General features: G+C 39.0%; 2 protein-coding genes and 2 long non-coding RNA genes across 11 annotated transcripts in view; 2 read left to right on the top strand and 2 right to left on the bottom strand.

Annotated features, from left to right (window-relative positions):
* WDR64 (WD repeat domain 64) overlaps positions 1–9909 on the top strand; it is a 137715-nt gene extending 127806 nt beyond the window's left edge. For both annotated transcript variants that reach the window (XM_069545566.1, XM_069545565.1), the window contains 3 exons: positions 916–996; positions 1802–1915; positions 8636–9909. In XM_069545566.1, coding sequence (XP_069401667.1) covers positions 916–996; positions 1802–1915; positions 8636–8719 — 279 coding nt within the window. In that variant the 3' untranslated portion in view covers positions 8720–9909. The remainder of the gene's footprint in view (positions 1–915; positions 997–1801; positions 1916–8635) is intronic.
* On the bottom strand, positions 6813–13833 carry LOC138416438 (uncharacterized). The gene is made up of 2 exons (XR_011247677.1): positions 13604–13833; positions 6813–12641 (listed from the first exon to the last, which is right to left on the bottom strand). It is a non-coding gene; the product is annotated as an uncharacterized lncRNA (long non-coding RNA).
* Positions 13834–15414: 1581 nt separating this feature from the next.
* Positions 15415–19010, bottom strand: LOC138416435 (uncharacterized). Its single transcript, XR_011247676.1, has 2 exons — positions 18064–19010; positions 15415–16259 (listed from the first exon to the last, which is right to left on the bottom strand). It is a non-coding gene; the product is annotated as an uncharacterized lncRNA (long non-coding RNA).
* EXO1 (exonuclease 1) overlaps positions 18620–22982 on the top strand; it is a 44927-nt gene continuing 40564 nt past the window's right edge. For 2 of the 7 annotated variants that reach the window (XM_069545561.1, XM_069545558.1), the window contains exons 1-3: positions 18620–19170; positions 19556–19750; positions 20857–21030. In XM_069545561.1, the coding sequence (XP_069401662.1) occupies positions 20870–21030 (161 nt within the window). In that variant the 5' untranslated portion in view covers positions 18620–19170; positions 19556–19750; positions 20857–20869. Of the gene's footprint in view, positions 19354–19555; positions 19751–20856; positions 21031–22982 lie in introns of all 7 variants that reach the window. The other 5 variants (XM_069545562.1, XM_069545559.1, XM_069545560.1 and 2 more) reach the window with 4 other exon arrangements.

Genomic DNA, 22982 nt, shown 5'->3' with positions numbered 1-22982 from the left:
GTCTTCTCCAACACCACAGTTCAAAAGCATCAATTCTTCGGCGCTCAGCCTTCTTCACAGGTGTTATTTTATCTAATAACTAATAATCTAATCTCTCAAAAAGTTTTTTTGAGGATTATATGAGAAAATGTATACGAGGTACATTGTAGGCATTCAGTAAATGTGAACTCCACTTTCCCCAAAGGCCCCAACCTCTCCTTGCTTTGTGTCTCATAACAGGTTCACTTACCATGTTCTACACTGAAGTTGAACTATTGGTATACTGACTCTTACTTCTCCCCTCCACCAATAAATCATAAGCTCTTTATGGGCAAAGATAGATGTATAGCATGTAACAAACGCTCGATTTTGCTGAACAGCACAACCTAAAAATAAAGATTGATATTCACTTTTAATATTCTTTTCCAATTTGAAGTGGTAACTGTTAAAGTAATTTAACTGAAATGTTAAATAAATTTGGGAAAATCTTTAGAGGTTTTAAAGCTCTTGAAACAACTGAATGCACTCAATATTATAAGGCTTGGCCTCTTCTTACCACATCTTTATCTTCTCAGTTGGTTGGTAAAATAACAAAGGTTTAATGCTTGATATAAAAATACATTTCACGTAGGAATCTGATTTCTACTAGCAATTTTATTTTTCCCATTCCTTTTCATTCACAATTGTATAACATTTGTTCACTTCTTTTCATTTCTTTTTGACGTATTGTTATTAGTAATAATAATACAATAGATTTAAATCTTGCATTTGAGTTGCACCTTACTATATACATTTTGTCCTCATAAATTGTCAACAGGGAAAGAATTTGCTTAAGATCATGCAACTAATAAGTGGAAGAGTAAAAATCTGATTCCAGGAATTTTGCCACTGATATAATGTGCCCTTTTCATTAAACATTCACTCCTCTCTTTGCAGATTCGAAAACATGCCTTGGAAGGTTTCATGACTGAAAACAGAGAGGCAGGGATTGTTTTTGGTTCTCTGCCCATATACAGGGTGAGTTGGAGGTATCTAGGACTAGAGTGATTCCAGAACAATTAGGGAATCTGGCATCTCATTCCTGACCCTGAGCAAGCAATCACATGAACCAAGCAGAAGGATGATTCCATAAACATGCTGCATCCCAAACCAGAGAAACCTTTAGTTTTGTGTGTCAGTGGCTTTGATCATTCTCTGTCATTCCCCATTGAACAAATACTACAGAAAAGTATTTCAAACTTTACCCTGCTTCTTCATCACCTATAGGATAAAACTAAATGCCTTTAGCCTGGCATTCTCATGATCTGACCTCCACCTGAACTGTATAACCCCATTTTCCACCATATTCTCCCATGTACCCTACACTCCAGTGTGCTAACTTACCATTCCTTAAGCATCACTGCCCTTCCTTCCACTGTGACTTTGCCTGTGCTGCTCCTCTGCCAGTAACTCATCCACCCCTTGTTTCCCTCCAAATCCCTACTTCTCCTTCAAGTCTCCAACCTAGATAATCTCTGCTGTTAAATTAACCAAGAATAATAAACCAAAGACAAAACATTGCACCCTAATTTTAACATATAATATTGTTTTATAAAATGTTACTTCTCTTTCCCAAGACCATGTCGATAACCTCCTACAGGTATTAAACAGTTAAGCTATAGATGCTGCCAAGGGGAAAGCATCAGAATTAATAGTGGACTCCTGGGATGGTGGGTATGTTTTAAAGCAGTTAGACCTTCTCACTCCCTATCCCCCACCCCTTAATTCATATTACAGAATTTATCACCATAAGTATGTCTTATTCTTTATTTATGGCTCCTAGGTACCAAGCCCCACTAGTCTAAGATTCCTTCCACTAATTGGTTCAGAAGCACAAAGGGAATCTTCAGATGGCATTCATGGAAAGAAGAAGGGAGGCCATGTTCAACATGAAAAAGTGAGTTAGTACTTAGAATTCCACAGTTCATACCATTTTGGTTTGGATTGTTTCCTATTTCTGGGCCTAAAATTATCTCAGGTCTGACTCTGTCTACAAATATTCCAGGATGCATATGTTTTAGCTCAGTGAGAAGGAAAACATAAATTTCCAGGACAGACAGAAAAATCAAGCAGGATCTCTGAGCCTGAGCAAATTAACATCCTAGAGTTAATTTCAAACTTAGGTTCACTGACTAATTTTAAAAGCCAGGCAGTATGGCATGACATATCTGATAGCTGCGTAGCCATCCTTACTTCCTAACATTATTGTACCTGCAGGATGGAGCCAAGATAACAGTAAGTTTCTGGCTCACCAGCCAAGTCAAGGAGAATGTTTTCCATGTATTAGTAGGAAAACTAACAGAAAACTTTACAGCTAACATGGTATTTTTATAAATGATTCTTTGATTTTCACAAAGATCACAAAGAAAATATACACTCATTTCAGAACTGGGAAAAAAATGGAACCAAAAGGGTGATTAAAATGACTTACCAAAGATCATATAAAATTAAGTCATAACCTGAAGTCAACTTTTTACTCCAAATATCATACTCAATCTCTTAAACAGCCTAAAAAACTAAAACCTTAAAACTGCTTTATTAGTTCTAGGAAGTTTGTATGAGCCTAATTTAAACTATGGCCTTGTATCTAGTTATTCAAATTGATAAAATATTAAGAGGAAGATCTAACAAATAGTAATTTTTATTTTAATTTTAATTTTTTGACCACAACACATGGCATGTTGGATTTCTTAGTTATCCAATCAGGGATCAAACCAAGCCCTCTGCAATGGAAGCACACAGACCTAACAACTGGATCACCAGGGAATTCTATTTTCATTTTTTAATTTATAGTTTATATTGGAGTATAGTTGATTTATCCATACAATGTTATATTAGGTGTACAACAAAGTGATTAGGTTACATATATACACACTTCTAGTCTTTTTCAGATTCTTTTCCCGTATAGATTATTCCGGCATATTAACTAGTCTCCTCTGTGCTATACAGTAGGTCCTTGTTGATTATTTTCTATATAGTAGTATGTATGTTTTAATCCCAGGGCTTCCTAGGTGGCACTAGTGGTAAAGGATCCGCTTGCCAATGCAGGAGACGCAAGAGACATGGGTTTGATTCCTTTGTCCGGAAGATCCCCTGGAGAAGGAAATGGCAACCCACTCCAATACTCTTGTCTGGCAAATTTCATGGACAGAAGAACTTGGTGGGCTACCGTCCATGAGTCACAAACAGTTGGACACGACTAAGCACACAACATATGTTAATCCCAACCTCCTGTTAAATCTCTCCCCTCAACCTTTCCCATTTGGTAACCATAAGTTTCTTTTCTAAGTCAAGTGGGTCTGTTTCTGTTTTGTAAATAAGTTCATTTGTATAATTTTTTAGATTTCACATATAAACACCGTATCTGTCTTTCTCTGCCTAAACTACTCCACTGTGATAATCTCTGGATCCATCCATGGTGCAACAAGTGGCACCATTTTGCTCTTTGCTATGGTTGTTCCACTGTATATATGCACCATATCTTCTTTATCTATTCCTCTGTCAATGGACATTTAGGTTGCTTCCATGTCATGGCTATTACAAACAGTGCTGCAGTGAACACTGGGGCTCATGTATAATCTTGGCCCATGTTTTTCTCTGGACATATGCCTTGGAGTGGGATTGCTGGATGATATGGTAGTTCTATTTTTAGTTTTTAAAGGAACTTTTACATTGTTCTCCATTGTGGCTGTACCAATTTACATTCAAATCAATAGTGTAGGAGGGTCCCCATCTCTCTACACCCTCTCCAGTACTTATTGCGTGTAGACTTTTTGACAATGGCCATTCTGACTGGCGTGAGCTGGTGTCTTGTAGTTTTGACTTGCATTTCTCTAATAATTTGTGATGTTGAAAAACTTTCATGTGCCTCTTGGTTATGTCTGTATTCTTTGGAGAAATGTCTATTTAGGTCTTCTGCCTATTTTTTCATTTTTTTTTTTTTGATACTGATAAACAGCAGGAGCTGTTTGTAAATCTTGGAGATTAATTTCTTGTCAATTACATTGTTCGTAAATATTTTCTCCCATTCTGTGGGTCATTTTATTGTTTTATTTATAGTTTCCTTTGGTGTGCAAAAGCTTTTGAGTTTAAGTCCCAATTGTTTACTTTTGTTTTTATTTCCATTGCTCTAGGAGATGGGTTGAAAAAGATATTGCTGTGATTTAGGTCAAAGTCTATTTTGCCTATATTTTCCTCTAAGAGTTTTATAGTATCTGGATTTACATTCAGGTCTTTAATCCATTTTGAGTTTATTTTTGGCTAGGACTTCCAAAACTATGCTGAATAAAAGTGGCAAGAGTAGGCAAATTTCTCTTGTTCTTGATCATAGAGGAAATGGTTTCACCTCTTCACTATTGAGTATGATGTCAGCTGTGGGTTTGTCATATATGCTCTTTATTATATTAATGTAGGTTCCCTGTGTGCCCCCTTTCTAGAGAGTTTTTAATCATAAATGGGTGTCGAATTTTGTCAAAACCTTTTTTTTGATCTATTAAGATGATCATATAGTTTTTATTCTTCAACTTGTTGACGTGGTGTATCACACTGATTGATTTGTGGATACCAAACAATCCTTGCATCCCTGGAATGAATCCACTCTGTGGTGTATGGCCCTATTAATGTATTGTTGGATTTTGTTTGCTAGTATTTTGTTGAGGATTTTTGCATCTATATTCATCAATGATCAGTTCAGTTCAGTTGCTCAGTCATGTCCGACTCTGCGACCCCATGAACTGCAGCACGCCAGGCCTCCCTGTCCATCGCCAACTCCCAAAGTTCACTCAGATTCATGTCCATCGAGTCAGTGATGTCATCTAGCCATCTCATCCTCTGTCATCCCCTTCTCCTGCCCCCAATCCCTCCCAGCATCAGAGTCTTTTCCAATGAGTCAACTCTTTGCATAGGGTGGCAAAAGTACTGGAGTTTCAGCTTTAGCATCATTCCTTCCATAGAAATCCCAGGGTTGATCTCCTTTAGAATGGACTGGTTGGATCTCCTTGCAGTCCAAGGGACTCTCAAGAGTCTTCTCCAACACCACAGTTCAAAAGCATCAATTCTTCGGCACTCAGCCTTCTTCACAGTCCAACTCTCACATCCATACATGACCACTGGAAAAACCATAGTCTTGACTAGATGGACCTTAGTCGACAAAGTAATGTCTCTGCTTTTGAATATGCTATCTAGGTTGGTCATAACTTTTCTTCCAAGGAGTAAGCGTCTCTTAATTTCATGGCTGCAGTCACCATCTGCAGTGATTTTGGAGCCCAAAATCACAGTATCATCAATGATACTAACCTCTAATTTTCTTTCCTTGTTGGTAATTTGGTCTGGTTTTGGTATCAGGGTGATGTTGGTCTCATAGACTGAGTTTGGGAGTGTTCTTTCTTCTGTGATTTTTTTTTTTAATAGTTTCGGAAATGTTTGATAGAATTTGCCTGTGAGGACTTTTGTTGGGAGTTTTAAAATCACAGTTGCAATTTCAGTACTTCTGATTGGAAGATTCATGTTTTCTGTTTCTTCCTGGGTCAGTCTAGGGAGGTTGTACCTTCCTAAGAATTTGTCCATTCCTTCTAGTTTGTCCATTTCATTGGCATAAATTTCTGGCAATAGTCTCTTGTGATCCTTTATGTTTCTGTGTTGTTTCTTGTCTCCTTTTTCATTTCTAATTTTATTGATTTGAGCCTCTTTTTTTTTTTTTTGAGTCGTAAGAGAAGTAAGCTTTTATTTTCTCATTTTCTTGATGTCTGGCTAAAGCTTTATCAATTTTATTTATCTTTTCAAAGAACAAGACTTTAGTTTCATTGATCTTTTCTATTGTTTTCTTCATCTCTATTTCATTTATTTCTGCTCTGATCTTTATGCTTTCTTTCCTTCTAATAACTTTGGGTTTGATTGTTCTTCTTTAGTTGCTTTAGGTGTAAGGTTAGGTTGTTTAACATTTTTCTTGTTTCCTGAGGTAAGCTTTTATTGCTCTAAACGTCCCTCTTAGAATTGCTATTGCTATATCCCGTTGGTTTTGGATCATCATGTTTTCATTTGTCTCCAAGTATATTTTAGATTCTTCTTTGATTTCTTCAGTGATCCACTGGTTGTTCGGTTGCAAATCAGCTAGCCTCCATGGGTTTTATTTTATTGTCATTTTTTTATTATAGTGATCTATCCAGGAGAAAATTCTATGTGCACCTGAATATGTATTCTGCTGCTTTTGGATGGAATGCTCTATAATATTGAGTCCATCTGGTCTAATGTGTCATTTAAGGGCTATATTTCCTTATTAATTTTGTTTCTGGGTGATCCGTCAATGGATGAAAGTTGGTGTTACAGTCCTCCACTATTACGTGTTACTGCTGATTTCTCCTTTTATGGCTGTTAGCCTTGCCTCATATATCGAGGTGCTCCAATATATATGGGAGCACATATATTTACAATTGTTATGTGTTCTTCCTGGATTGATCCCTTGATCATTATGTAGTGTCCCTCTTTGTCTCTTTCAAAACTCTTTAAGTCTATTTTACCTAATTCAAGTATTACTAATCTAGCTTCTAGAGATTTTACTTGCATGAAATATGTTTCCATCCCCTTACTTTCAGTATGCATGTGTCCCTAGATCTAGAGTGGATCTCTCATAGAATGCATATTTATGGGTCTTATTTTCATATCCATCCAGCCAGTCTAAGTCTTTAGACTGTTGGAGCGTTTAATCATTTTATGTAAGGTAATTCTCAAAATGTATGTTCTTATTGCCATTCTGTTCAGTTTTGAATTTGTTTTCATCTTTTTTTCTTCCCTTCCTCTTTTGTTCTCTTCTCTAGTGATCTGATGGCTATGTTTAGTGTTGTTTTGGTATTATTTTTTCTATTTTGTGTGTATATATCTATTGTATATTTTTGATTTACAGTTACCACAAAGTTTTGATATAGCAGTCCATATATAAACAAGATTAAGTTACTGTTCTCTTAAATTTCAAATGCATTTCCAATATTCTGCATTTGTACTCGCCTATTATCACCATTGCTGTTTCTTTTTTTTTAATTTTTATTTATTTTGGATGTGCAGCATGTGGAAAACTAAAAGTTCCCTAACCAGGGACTGAACCTGCACCTCCTGCTTTGGAAGTGTGAATCTTAACCACCAGACTGCCAGGGAAGTCCCACAATTGCTAATTTTGGACATCATGTTTGTAGTGGATGATTTCCTACCTTTACTGCATGTTTGCCTTTACTGGTGAGCTTTTTTCCATTTGCAATTTTCTCCTTTCTAGTTGTGGTCTTCTTCTCCACTGAGAAAAGTTCCTTTAGCATTTGTTTAAAGCTAGTTTGGTTTCGTGGTGTTGAATTCTCTTAGTTTTTGCTTTTCTATAAACCTTTTCTCTTTTAAATCTGAACAACAGCATTGCTATACAGAAGTATTCTTGGTTGTCAGTTTTTCCCTTTCACCACTTTAAATATATCATGTCACTCTGTTCTGTCTTACAGCTCACTTATCCATTTTTCTGCCTCCTTTATTCTGCTATTGATTCCTTCTGATGTATTTTGCATCACAGTTACTCTATTGTTCAACTTTGTTATTCTTTATAACTTCTAGCTCTTTAGTAAACATTTCTTGCATCTTTTTCATCTGTGCTTCCATTCTTTTTCAAACTATAGAATGGTTTTTACTATCATCACACTGAATTCTTTTTTGGGTATACTGCCTATCTCCATTTCACTTAAGCTTCTGAAGTCTTGTTCCTTCATCTGGAACATATTCCTCTGCTATCTCATTTTGCCTTTCTTTTTACTGTCTCCATTCTGCAGGCATGTAGCTCCTCTTGCTTCTGGTGTTTGCCCCTGGTAGCTGAGTCTGGCCTAAGAGGTTTGTGCAGGGTTCCTGGTGGAAGGAACTGGTACCTAACCTCTAGCCAGTGGAACTAAGTTTTGTCCCTCTGGTGAGCCAGGTTGTATTGCAAATGAACCCCTCCTATCATCTCCTTGTCATTTTGGTTGGTTCTAGTCTTTTTTGTTAATGGTTTTTCAGCAGTTAGTTGTGGTTTTGATGTTTTCATGAGAAGAGGTATGCTCAAGTCCTTCTACTGTACCATCTTGTCTCCTCTCTGACAAATTTAGACATTTCTTAACCTAGACTTTTGAAATCAAATGAGTTTAACTTTTTATATGCATGTCTTCCAAAAATATCTAATTGAAAACTTTCTCATTTGTGGAATCATCACTTTTTTTTTTTGTAAGTCAATGGACTCTGATGATATTAATATAGAATATTTATACCTTACAAAAACCTAGGAAGCTTCTTTATGTTTTCTTTTAACTAACCTTTTACAGATCAGGCAACAAATCCCAAGAATGGATAACTGCAGAGTTAAGTAGTTTTAAAGGCTTTGCTCTTCTTCCATGCCCTGCTGCAGCCCCACCTCCTGTATTTTTTTAAACACATTTTTACCCTGGAGGCACATAGGAGAGTCAAACTACTATTTATTTAACTATCCTCTTTAGGATATTATTTAACTATCCTCTTTTAGGAGGATTAAAATATCTACAAAAGTTAGTGGCAAAACTTGACTCCAAAAAATTGTGTTCATCATATAATCCAGTTATTAATTGATCTGTCCTTTATTTCTCAGGTACAACGAAGGAGAAGTCTGAAAAGAAATTTGGTCCCACAAGTAAACCTGGCTTCTTCTTTCTTCCCAACCATCCCCAAGTGAAAAGAGAAAAATTAGAAGTGGCTGCTGTTATCTGAGCTGTACATCAAAGGGCAAGGACTCAGTTATACTCCAGTCTTTATTTCAGGATGAAAGTGAGGGTCTATCAATCAGATATTGTTACCCATCTCTGTATCCTCACACCATCCTATCTGTGGGGAAGATTACTCAGGGTGCTCAGATGACCTCATCTCTGAATATCAAGCAAGTAGCAAGCAGCCAGTTTGCCAACGTTTTTCCTTCATGGAAATCACTTACTGAATAGGCAATATTTCTCATTCACTGTCAGGAAAATGACATATAAAGAAAAAAAGAAAATAAATAGCATAAAGTAGATTTAAAATAATACAGTTACCAATGACTAGTTTTCCACCTCTAATTTTCACCCTAATTTATAATCTGAATTATTATCAGAATGCTTGCAGCAGGAGGCAAATCACTTACCGGTCATGTGCAATCGAAGAGAATTATTATTTAAAAAAAAAATGTGTCAGTCAGGCCTCTAGCATTCATCTTATTTATTTAGAGAAATGTCATATGGAAGAAAATGTCTAGAGTTTCTTAAAGTTAGAAGTTATTTGAAGTTAGTCTATATTGGCTCCAGATGTTAGAATTTAAATGGTTATGTGATATTGCCAGGATCTGTCTTTTACTAATACCTATATTAACTGATAGAGAAGTCAATGGCACCCCACTCCAGTACTCTTGCCTGGAAAATCCCAGGGATGGAGGAGCCTGGTAGGCTGCAGCCCATGGGGTCGCTAAGAGTCAGACACGACTGTGCGACTTCACTTTCACTTTTCACTTTCTTGCATTGGAGAAGGAAATGGCGACCCACTCCAGTGTTCTTGCCTGGAGAATCCCAGGGATGGGGGAGCCTGGTGGGCTGCCGTCTATGGGGTCGCACAGAGTCGGACACGACTGAAACGACTTAGCAGCAGCAGCAGCAGCAGACTGGAGAAGGAAATGGCAACCCACTCCAGTGTTCTTGCCTGGAGAATCCTAGGGATGGGAGAGCCTGGTGGGCTGCCGTCTATGGGGTCACACAGAGTCGGACACGACTGAAGCAACTTAGCTGCAGCAGCTTATTAACTAATTCTGGTATTTTGATCAAATGATTAATTACCATTGGGTACTCATGTAAAAAATATAAGCATCTACATTTGATGAATAATAAATGAGATTTTAAATAAGTCAAATGAAGAAGGTATCAAGAATTAAAGCCTGAAGACTGGCTGAACTGGGTCTCTTTGGGAAAATATTTATGGTTATAAGTAATAAAAGCATTCCCCTGTCAAGTATTAGTCTATTTTCCACAAAGCACAAGGCCATGTGGGAAGAAAAACCTATGGTCCCTGAGCATTTGATACTGCCTTTACATTCTAGGAAGGGTTTTATGGTTCTGAAAATCATAACAACTTTGGAAAACTAAACTAAGAAAAACCTTTTATTATGTATAGGCATGTACTAACCATAGTAAGCCTAATTAACTTAACATCCATCCCCATAATTAGTTACAGTTTTTTTGGTGTTAAAAAAGTCGAAGAGGACTTTCACCTTGCCCTGGTAGCTCAGACGGTAAAGCGTCTGCCTACAATGTGGGTTCAACCTAGGGATCGAACCCGGGTTGGGAAGATCCCCTGGAGAAAGAATTGGCAACCCACTCCAGTATTTTTGCCTGGAAAATCCCATGAACTGGGGATCCTGGTAGGCTACAGTCCATGGGGTCACAAAAAGTCTGGTAAGACTGAGCAACTTCACTTCACTTCAAGAGGACTTTCATGATCTACTCTCTGTGACCACACGGGGGAGCAGCTACAGCGCAGGTACCTGAGGGATGCTGAGGAATTTTTTTTTTAACCATGTACTCTCAGGAACTTTTAGATACACAACAGAGGATCATTAACCACAATTACAGTGCTATATGTTACATTCCCGTGACACTTATTTTATAACTGGATGTCTACCTTTTAACTTCCTTCACCCATTCTGCCCCCAGAAGACCCCTTTTTAAAAAAATTCTATAAAATGAAAATTCAAAGGACCTCACAAAAATGATTTCATTCCTGTCTTTAATCTCAGTTGTAAAAGAAGGTCATTTCATCCCCACAGATTTCCTAGAATAAAACAATACTGAATACCCTGCCATGCATTAAATCCCTTTAATGTGGCATTCAGGGCTCTAAATTAGCATGCCTCTTCTTTTTTGACTGAAGGAGTCTCTCTGGCCTCTTTACACAGAAACATATAATTTCTTGACCCTCTTATGACTAAAAAAATATTTTGGAATTTTTGCACATTATGTAATAAATGATTATATCTTAGTCAGCACACTGTTAAGAATGGCAGTATAATATTTAATGACATACAAAATATGTAGAAAAATTGTGTCTTTTAAATTTCCTTACTGATTTAAAACACAGTATTTACGTTACAATCCAGACATATGGGGAGAAAAAGGGTTTTAAGGAGTTTATCCTGGTATGTTGATAAACACAAATCACAGAAACTAGTCACAGAAGTCTTATAAGATAGGAGGCAAGAGGGTCAAGGGCTACTCTCATGACTCAGACGGTAAAGAATCTGCCTGCAATGCAGGAGCCCTGGGTTCAGTCCCTGGGCTGGGAAGATGCCCTAGAGAAAGGAATGGCAACCCACTCCAGTGTTCTTGCCTGGAGAATCCCATGAACAGAAGAGCCTGGTGGGCTACATGGGGTCACAGAGTAGGACATGACTGAGCAACTTTCACTTTTTACTTTCAAGAGGATCAACGTTGATAAAAAGAGGTCTGACAGAGGAGACTTTGGAGTAATATGCTTTGAAGATAGAAGGAGGTGCCACAAGTCAAAGAATGTAGGCTGCTGCTGAAACTAGAAAAGGAAACAAAACAGATTCCCCCTGGAGCTTCTAGAAGGAACATAGCCCTATTAGATTCATTTCAGAAATATGGTCTCCAGAACTGTAAGATAACAAATGTGTATCGTTTTAAACCATTGAGATTGTCATACTTTGTTACAGCAACAGAAAAAAAAAAAAAAACAGAGAGAAGGGGCTATAGTTAATTTCAATTTCAATCTCCTAGGCAAGATCTTTTCCTATTTGGAACCAGTCTGTTGTTCCATGTCCAGTTCTAACTGTTGTTTCCTGACCTGCATATAGGTTTCTCAAGAGGCAGGTCAGGTGGTCTGGTATTCCCATCTCTTTCAGAATTTTCCACAGTTTATTGTGATATTGTCACCTTGCTTATTTAACTTATACGCAGAGTACATCATAAGTAACACTGGGCTGGAAGAGGCACAAGCTGGAATCAAGATTGCTGGGAAAAATATCAATAACCTCAGATATGCAGATGACACCACCCTTATGGCAGAAAGTGAAGAGGAACTAAAAAGCCTCTAGATGAAAGTGAAAGAGGAGAGTGAAATAGTTGGCTTAAACTCAACATTCAGAAAATGAAGATCACGGCATCTGGTTCCATCACTTCATGGGAAATAGATGGGGAAACAGTGTCAGACTTTATTTTGGGGGGCTCCAAAATCACTGCAGATGGTGATTGCAGCCATGAAATTAAAAGACGCTTACTCCTTGGAAGAAAAGTTATGACCAACCTAGACAGCATATTCAAAAGCAGAGACATTACTTTGCCAACAAAGGTCCGTCTAGTCAAGGCTATGGCTTTTCCAGTAGTCATGTATTGATGTGAGAGTTGGACAGTGAAGAAAGCTGAGCGCCGAAGAATTGATGCTTTTGAACTGTGGTGTTGGAGAAGACTCTTGAGAGTCCCTTGGACTGCAAGGAGATCCAACCAGTTCATTCTAAAGGAGATCAGTCCTGGGTGTTCTTGGAAGGAATGATGATAAAGCTGAAACTCCAGTACTCTGGCCACCTCATGCGAAGAGTTGACTCTTTGGAAAAGACGGTGATGCTAGGAGGGATTGGGGGCAGGAGGAGAAGGGGACGACAGAGGATGAGATGGCTGGATGGCATCACGGACTCGATGGACATGAGTCTGAGTGAACTCCGGGAGTTGGTGATGGACAGCGAGGCCTGGCGTGCTGCGATTCATGGGGTCACAAAGAGTCGGACACGACTGAGCGACTGAACTGAACTGAGGCAAGGTCTAGACATCATTTTTGTTGTTGTTGTTAATCATTCTATATGATCACTCCTAACTTGCGGTCAGAGTTTAAAAGTAGTAAACTAGGAGGGTGAAGGAGATGGTAAAATATTCTGACACCAAAGGAATGGCCTGTCATCACTAAGTAGCTCTACTAATACAGAAAATTCAAGATTACAGAATAAGGGATATAATACTTTGATACAGGACCAAACAACAAAGAAATATTAACCAGAGCTGTTTCAGACTATGCACACTTCAGCAGAGTGTCCAAAGAATCTGTTGAAGCCAAGCTTGGACATATGCCATTTTTTATTAGTATTCACTTATATATCTTGTGTTTTGTTTGCTTTGTTATTTTCTAAGTTTGTTTTTAGTCAAATTAAATTATAAACTTTTTAAATGCAGGTAAAGCTTATACTGTTTATACTAATTTAAACGAATTCTTGGATTCATTTATTGTGGAAGATATACTGTTGGTCACAAAATCCTGGTTATTTTTATTTCATAATATCCTGAAATCCCATCTGCTATTTGGCCCAGTTTTGAAGCCAAGTCCACCCAACCTTCTGGGTGTGGCTAGAATATTTTGGGTGATATCCTAGCACCTTTTAGGATGACATAATTAGATTTATTCCAAGCTAGCAGATTTTGCTCCCTCCAAGTTGGGGACACCTGAGAATAAATATCAGTGGTCATCCAGACATAAAATCAATATAGAAAAGTAGACCCAAATGATATTAAATCATATAGACTTAATATATACATACTTCATCCCATCCCAAATCAGCAGAATACACATCCTTCTCAAGTGTACATGGAACATTCTCCAAGATACATCACCTGTTAGGTCACAAAAAGAGTATCAGTAAATTCAATAAGACTGAAATCACATCAAGCAATCTCTCTGACCACAAAAGTATGAAACTAGAAATCAATCAAAAGAAAAAAAAAAAACACAAAAATGTGGAGACCTAACAACATGCTACTGGACAGTGAATAATAATGAATGAGTCATCAAAGAATAAAAGGAGAAACTTTACCAATATCTAGAGAAAATTAACACAGAAATAGGACATATCAAAATTTATAAATGCAGCAAAAGTTATTCTAAGAGGAAAGTTTGTAGCAGCACAGGATACCTCAAAAATCAAGAAAAATCCTAAATAATTTAACTTTACCCTTAAAAGAACTAGGAAGAAAAAAGAAGAGCAAACAAAGCCCAAATTAGAAGAAAGTAAATAACAAACATCAAAGTGGAAATAAATGAAAGAGACTAAAGTATCAGTGAAACTAAGAGCTAATTCTTTGAAAAGAACCTTTACCTAGACTAACTAAGAAAGAAAGAGGCCTTAAATAAATAAAATGAGAAATTAAAGAGTGGATGTTACAACTGATAACCACAGAAATACGGAGGATGATACCCGACTATTATGAACAATTATACACCAACAAATTGGGCAATACACAAGAACTGGATACATTTCTAGAAACATACTATCTTATCAGATTGAGTCATGAAGCAATAGAAAATCTGAATAGACCAATTACTGTAACAAGATTGAAGCTATAGTAAAAAACTCCCAACAAACAGAAGCCCAAGAACAAGTGATTTCACTGGTATTAATAAATTCCATAAAACATTCAAAAAAATTAATACCTATCTTTTAAAAACTCTTCTAAAACACTGAAGAGGAAGGAACCCTTCCAAACACATTTTACAAAATCAGTATTAACCCAATATAAACACTGCTGCTGCTACTGCTGCTAAGTTGCTTCAGTCGTGTCCAACCCCATAGACGGCAGCCCACTATGCTCCTCTGTTCATGGATTTTCCAGACAAGAATACTGGAGCGGGCTGCCATTTCCTTCTCCAATGCATCAAAGTGAAAAGTGAAAGTGAAGTCGCTCAGTCATGCCCGACTCTTAGCGACCCCATGGACTGGCAAAGGCAATCCAAAAAAGTTAAATTATAGGCTAATATCCTTCATAAACATGTAGTGTTCTATACATAGAAAATTCTAAATACTCCACAAAAAAACTGCTAAAATAAATTCAGTCAAGTTTCAGTTTAAAAAAATCAACACACAGGTTTTTAGCATTCCTATACACTGATAACAAACTATCAAAAAGAGAAATAAAAAAATAATCCCAGTTATAGTTACATCAAAAACAATAAAATATCTAGGAATAAATTTAACCAGGGACATAAAAGATCTGTATGCAGAAAACTATAAGGCACTGATGAAAGAAATTAAAGACCCAAATAAATGTAAAGATATTCCATGTTCATGGCAGAGGATCTGAATAGACATTTTCCCAAAGAAGATATAAAATGTCAAACAAGCATATGAAAAGATGTTCAAGCACATATAGGTAAATAGGTATATATTTAAATATAAATATATATATAGGCATATATTTATATACCTAAATTTATAGGTGTATGTATATGTATATATATATATATAACTCATTCAACTCAACATAAAAAGAAATCTAAACAATACAAAAATAGGCAGAGGATATGAACAGACATTTTTCCCAAAGAAGATATAAAATGTCAAACAAGCACATGAAAAGATTTTCAAGCACACTTATTATTACAGAAATGCAAACCAAAACCACCATGACAAATCACCTCACTTCTATTAAGAATGCCTATTATCAAAAAGATAAGAAATACTGGAGAGAATGTGGGAGAAAAAGAAAATTTTTACACTATTGGTGCAGCCACTATGTAAAATAGTATGCAGATTCCTCAAAAAACTAAAACTAGGAATATCACATGACCCAGCAATTCCACTTCTGGGTATTTATTCAAAGAATCTGAAAACACTAATTTGAAAATTATATGCACCCCTATGTTCATTACGGCATTATTTACAATAGCTAGGATGTGAAAACAACCCAAGTGTCTACTGATGGGTGAATGGATGAAGATGTGCTATGTACACAGTTGTGCAGGTGCATCTGAATTTCAGATAAAACGTGGAAATATTTTTCAGTTCAGTTCAATTCAGTCGCTCAGTCGTGTCCAACTCTTTGCGACCCCATGAATCGCAGCGCGCCAGGCCTCCCTGTCCATCACCAACTCCCGGAGTTCACCCAGACTCACGTCCATCGAGTCAGTGATGCCATCCAGTCATCTCATCCTCTGTCGTCCCCTTCTCCTCCTGCCCCCAATCCCTCCCAGCAACAGAGTCTTTTCCAAAGAGTCAACTCTTCGCATGAGGTGGCCAAGTACTGGAGTTTCAGCTTTAGCATCATTCCCTCCAAAGAAATCCCAGGGCTGATCTCCTTTAGAATGGACTGGTTGGATCTCCTTGCAGTCCAGGGGACTCTCAAGAGTCTTCTCCAACACCACAGTTCAAAAGCATCAGTTCCTCGGCGCTCAGCTTTCTTCATCATCCAACTCTCACATCCCTACATGACCACAGGAAAAACCATAGCCTTGACTAGATGGACCTTTGTTGGCAAAGTAATGTCTCTGCTTTTGAATATGCTATCTAGGTTGGTCATAACTTTTCTTCCAAGGAGTAAGCATCTTTTAATTTCATGGCTGCAATCACCATCTGCAGTGATTTGGGAGCGCAAAAATATAGTCTGACACTGTTTCCACTGTTTCCCCATCTATTTCCCATGAAGTGATGGGACCAGATGCCATTTTCATAGCAAACTTTTTTAGAATGTTTCAAATATTGCACTAGGCATACTTGTACTAAAAAAATATCTGTTTACCTGAAATTCAAATGTAACTGGGCCTATATTATTATCTGGTAAATCTGGGGGACAAAGTCAAATAAAATAGTATGAGAAGGGTCAAGGCAGAGGTCATCACAGGATCTTTGGGCAGGTGTCAGGAAAGACTTCAGAGAGCTGTTAAGACAACTGAATCTTAAGCTGAATAATTGTGTGGTCTGTGCCACTCAGTTCAGAATTATGAACACATCTTCATGATTTGTGATTTTACTTTTTGATGAATATGTTTTGTGTACAGAAACTTGCTTAAAGACAGTAACCAGTTCTTTGTGTTCCCCATATCACCTAGTACGGACAGGCACACCTAAGGCATGCACTGATGTTATGGAAATACCCAAACTTTCTGGCCAACCCAATAGTAACTGCATGAACTGATTCAAATGGTTTTACCTTCCCAAAGTGTAAAAATATTCTGTTTAGAAAATCATTGTTAACTGATATTTTCTTCTTTAGTTTTTAAACACTATAGCCAAGGGTCCTGTCTAGAACCTTTGGAATCAAACTAGTAATAAAGAAATGGCTTGTTCGTAGGGTAGTAATCTGTCAAGTCTCATGATGCAGTGGGCACATTTTTGATGTTTGGGCTCCTTTCTAAGACCCACCCTTATCCCTCCCGTCATCCCCCCTACATTTAGAACTCTTTTCCACTTACTACAGTTTGGAACTGTCCCCCACCTTTCACTACAGGCAGCTCCAAGCTGATCCAGAGTGAGGTCTACCACTGTACAGGTGTTGGAACCACAAAGGAAGATCGTTTTTCTGACCTCCTCTCCTAGCCTCAGCTATTAAGACTAGACCTGGGGGAGGTAGCCACATTCCCACTTAGCATATTTCCCCCAAGTGGCACCTTTCCAACAATTTATAAGGTAGTATGTTGACATGATAGATGTTAGATTCATCATGAAAAGACTTTAAAAAGAAGTATGAGGAAAAACATGCAGAGTGGGAGCAGTCAAAATGGGAGCATTTTTAAAAATCACTTTTTCTCTTTAACTCCTTAAATTGAGTCTGAATTTATCACTCATGCCCATCCCTGGGCCAAGAGTATACTCTGTGGTCTAACCTAAGGTTCTTTCCAATTTCTTTTTCTGCAATATTCCTAAGAGGACAGTAATCAGGCCCAGAGTATCATGAGGACTTGAAGTTTCACCCCATGTGGCTGCCAAAATAAAAAATGTCTTTAAAGTCTATGCACCATAACCCATTTTCATGACTGCTTGGTTAGTTTCTCCAGGCCAAAGATAAAGCAGGAAACTAGGTAAGGTAGTTAGGACAGACTTCAGTCAGTAATACACTGCAATAAGGAAAAGTGTCAATCATGAAGTGAACTCACCTTGGATTTATACAGAAGTGACTGGGCAGTTTCAAGAGAAAATAGGTGTGTGTGTGTGTGTGCGCGCGCGCGGTGATTCAGTAGAGTCAGGAGTGAAAAACAAAACAGAATGGGAAGGAGAACTGGAGAACTGACCTGAGACTGCTAACCAGAATTTATGGGAGTTAACCTCCTCCCTTCTTAGAGACCCTGGGGATAGAGATCTTGTCTTTGGATGTTGACGGGAACAAATGCTGAATTCTTTTGGTAGCCTTGAGCTTTTTCAGTTACGCACTTCAAGTGGGGCTGGGGTGACCTAAGGGATGTGGTGGTAGTTGTTCAGCTGCTAAGTCGGGTTCCACTCTTTTGCGACTGCATAGACTGTAGCCCGCCAGACTCCTCTGTCCATGGATTTTCCAGGCAATAATACTGGAGAGGGTTGCCATTTCTTTCTCCAGAGGATCTTCCCGACCTAGGGATGGAACCCGTGTCTCCCGCACTGGCAAGCAGGTTCTTCACCAGAGCCACCAGGGAAGCCCAAAGGATGTGGACTTGATGTTACAAATTATGTTACTGTTTGTTCAAGTCTTTATAGACCAAGGTTGAGTCCTAGTTGAGAAGAGGGCAGAGGAGCCCGTCCAGTCAGGTTAAGTAAAGACTCTCTGTCACTTATCAATTAAATTACTTAGTAAGCGCTTCCTCCCTTTCCGGAAGTCTACAGGAAGGGCCCAAGGAATATATACCTCAAGTTGCATTTTCTGTGTCCCTGGAACCGACGTGCAGCGCCTGTTAAGAGCCAGGGTAAGCCCCACAACGCAAGCTCTAGGGACAATTCCAGCCAGGACCCTTTTTAAGTTGAGAAACCTCAACATAAACACAGGGCGGCGTTCTCCCAGCTTCAGCGACCTGAGGCCGCAATTGGGAGAGATCCACGACTCCATCAGGAAAACGAACTCAACGCACCTTCCCGGAGCCATGCCTAGTAAGGCAGCTAAGCCAGCTCCGCTCACCCCTCCATAAGGACGCTTCGGAGTCCAGGGGCTGACTGCGGTGGCGGCAGCAGGCATCCAGGTGGCCAGGACCTGGTGACTCAGGCCGGAAGCGGGAAGCCGTGGGAAGCGGAGCAGACGTCGCAGAGGAGCTGACGTCACTTCTTCTGGGCGGAGTCTCGGGCCATCCCGCGCAAATTGAAAAGTCCGGCCCTCCGTGCTGCGCTGCTTCCCTGCTTCTTTCGGCGCAGCGGGCTGGCGCGCTGCGGCCCAGGTGAGTGGGGGCCGTGGCCTTGGGCTTCTGAGTCCGCACCCAGCTGCCATCGGACGAACGGGAGAGGAGGGACCTCCACGGGAAGCAAGCGGAGCCGGCTGTGCACAGCAAGCGGTGGATCCGGGCTGGTCCCCGCTCCTGCCCTTGGGATCCCGGGTCTTAGAGGCAGAAGAGGACGATCTGGCAAGTTACTAGACCCTGCAGCGGCCCTGGGGGACGGTGCGGGGGTGTATGGGCCAGGGGAGCGCGCTCAGCCAGACCAGGGCTGCGGTTTGGCTGACTGAAGGAGGGTCCTTTCGTTTTCTTGCGGAAGCTACCAGGGCAGTTTTACCTGCAACCTCCCACCTTCCAAATGCTTGACAAGTATATTCTTCACGTTGTGCAGGCCAAAGGAACGTGTCTTCTGGAAAGGGCGTGTGGGCCCTCCTTCCACTTCGTGAGAGAAGGAATGGAGCGATGACGTTGTGCTGTCAGTACTACCTGGTGCCGCGGGAGGTCCCCTGAGGACGCTTTGTGCCTAAAATCCCCGATCTCCTCCATTGTTTCATTGTGCTAAAGAGGAAACATTTAGGAGAAACTTGTAAGTTTCACGAAATATATATATTATGTCGGGCTTCCCTGGTAGCTCAGTGGTAAAGAATCCGCCTTGGGGATTCCCAGGTGGCGCTAGTGTAAAGAACCCGCCTGTGCAGGAGACAAGAGATGAGAGTTCGATCACTGAATGGGGAAGATACCCTGGAGGAGGAAATGGCAACCCACTCCAGTATTTTTGCCTTGAGATCCCATGGACAGAGGAGCCTGGCTGCCCATGGGGTCGCAAAAGAGTCTGACACGACTTGGCTACTAAACACCAGCATGTACTATGTCAATTTTCCTCAAAAAAAAAAAGAAAACTCTTTTTAGGAACCTCTGAGAGGTAGGCTAATTGTTTTTCATAAATTGTGGTGTGAGGACCGCCTGCATCCAAATGACCTGCCTTGTTTGAAATTCAGAATTCCCACCTCACTCGAGGACTAGTGAATCATAGTCCCTAGGAGTGGAATTTAGACTGTAGGAAGAACTGAAATTTGAAAACTGCTGTACTAGACTATCAGAACTTTGATACAGGGTATCAACAGCCTGAGTCTGTCTTTTGATCTTGTACATTCTTCTTTTCCTCCCAGACTTATCTCTTGGGAGAGATTTATTTTAGGAAATGCTAAGCAACTGCTCAGTTTTTGTCCTGGGCTTAGAGAAGGGGACAGTAGTTGCTTGGGAAAGGACTGGCAGCTACAGGTTTCTGTATAGAAAGGAGGCTTGGGGCTACAACTTGGATGGAAGAGGGTGGAAAGCTAAAACATTTTTCTTGAAACTAATTGGACAGCAGATGCAGTTTCTCCTTATTTGGGGATAGTTTTCAGAGAGTCTGATGGAGTTGCCCTTGGGCACCACCACTGCTTATTTACAGAATGTTTGTTGCTTGGAATAAAGCATTCTGATGGTGGTAAATTTCAGTCCTAAAAAAGTACAGCTTTAGTCCTAGAATTGTTTGTTTTATTTTTCATTAAAAGCAGTGATTCTCAAATATCTGAACAATAACAGTTGCTATATCAATTTCCAAGCTGTTTTTATTTTTCCAAAACTTTGGTGTAAATATATTTTGCTTTAAATTTTGCTGTTTTCCCTTTCTGTTTTTATATCATATAGTTAACTTGGCACTATGGGGATACATGGATTGCTGCAATTTATCAAAGAAGCTTCTGAACCTATCCACATGAGGAAGTATAAAGGGCAGGTGGTAGCTGTGGATACATATTGCTGGCTTCACAAAGGAGCTGTTGCTTGTGCAGAAAAGCTAGCCAAAGGTGAACCTACTGATAAGTAAGTTGGATCTTATATTAATTCTTTGCCAGTTAAGAATGAGACTTAAAATGACCTTTTTTCAGAAAGGAGTCATTTTTATTCAGTTCAGGGTTATTAAGAAGTGGGAATATATACTTTAGAATATTGCCAAGGAACATTTCCTTCTTTGATGTAGTTCTAGTTTCCATTCTTTCTAATAAGCCAGAGTATTAGGACACTAATGGACAAAAGCCAAAGACTCTTCTTTTTTCTATTATCTAAGTTAAACTTTTCAACAATATTCTAAAAATCCATGGTGATTTCAGAATTCTACTTTACTGGGTATAGGCAACACATTTGCTAAGCCCTGTTAGCCAAACAAGGCAGTTTTTGGCAGTTGTTTCTAAGACGTGGTGTTCTTATTCCCTTTTACTTCACTTGGGGCCAAAAACAGTGGCCATCCTTATATCCAGTCATAACTCTGTGCCTTCATTTGAGGCAGGACAAATGCCTTCTTTATTTTTTAAATAAAAACACTAGAAAAACAAGCAAACATACTTTTTAGACTGAGATTTCCACAGGGATTTGGGCACTATTATGTATTTTCTTTTTTGCAATGCATAATTTATCTCCTAGAGGAAAGGCTCACAGATCTTAGTCTGATGTACTTAAGAACAAAGGACATTAATGACCCTTTTTGTTTACAGAAAATGCAGGAGGGGTTGGGGAAGGACAGCAATAGAGAAATCATTATTGAAGAGGAGCTGTATGTTTGGGGCTTTCAGGCCTATCAAGTTAATTTGACCAAAAGTGGACAGTCTGGGCATTTCAGCCACTCTCAACTGTTGTAATCATTTTTGCAAAGTGATTTGTTTTCCACCACTGAATTTGAATGGGACGACAGAGGATGAGATTGTTGGATGGCATCACCGACTCAATGGACATGAGTTTGAGTAAGCTCAGGGAGTTGGTGATGGACAGGGAAGCCTGGCGTGCTGCAGTCCATGGAGTTGCAAAGAGTCGGACATGACTGAGTGACTGAACTGAACTGAATTTGAGCAGTAGCAGTAATAGTTCAAAACTGCAAGTTTTTCAGTGCTGCCTTCAGTGTCTCTTTTAATTCTCTTCCCTAGGAGGAGAACTTTATCTCCTATTTATTGGTATTTGTTAAGGATTCTAATATTTTTGAGTAACTGAAAGAGCTATCCAGAGTACAGGGAATATCTTTTATTATCAGAAATGAACTCCACGGGTCCAGCCTCTGGCAACCATAAGTCTGTTTTCTATATTGCCTCCTTTGTTGAAGATCAGCTGTCCAGAGGTGTGTGAGTTTATTCTTGGGCTGTGTATTTTATTCCATTCATCCGTGTGCCTGTTTTTGTGGTGGTACCATGTTTTGATTACTATAGCTTTGCAGTATTGTGTGAAGTCAGGAAGTTAAGCAGGAGCTTCCTGCTTTGTTGTGTTTTCTTTTTCCTCAAGATTGCTTTGGCAATTCTAGGTCTTTTATGGTTCCATTTAAGTTTTAGGATTATTTACTCTAGTTTTGGGGAAAATGTCATTGGTATTTTCATAGATATTGCATTAAATCCATAGGTTGCTTTGGGTCATATGCCATTTTAACAATATTAATTCTTCCAATCAAAGAGCATGGGATATCTTTCCATTCTTTGAATCATCTTCAATTTCCTTTTAATATTGTATACTTCTCAGCATATGTCTTTCACCTCTTTGGTGAGATTTATTCCTAAGTGTTTCAAAAGGGATTGTTTGTTTACATTCCCTTTCTGCCATTTCATTGTTAATATAAAAGAATGCAACCGATTTTGTATGTTAATCTTGTATCCTGCTACCTTGCTAAGTTCCTTTATCAGTTCCAGTGGTTTATGTGCGGAGACTTGAGGGTTTTCTATACATAGTATCATGTTTTCACTACCAATTTAAATACATTTTATTTCTTTTTCTTATCTGATTGCTGTGGATAAGACCTC

The sequence above is a fragment of the Ovis canadensis genome, chromosome 12 (assembly GCF_042477335.2).
Source record: "Ovis canadensis isolate MfBH-ARS-UI-01 breed Bighorn chromosome 12, ARS-UI_OviCan_v2, whole genome shotgun sequence".
NCBI lineage: Eukaryota > Metazoa > Chordata > Mammalia > Artiodactyla > Bovidae > Ovis > Ovis canadensis.
The sequence above is the reverse complement of the archived record's forward strand: the minus strand, read 5'-3'. Positions and strand labels throughout refer to the sequence as shown.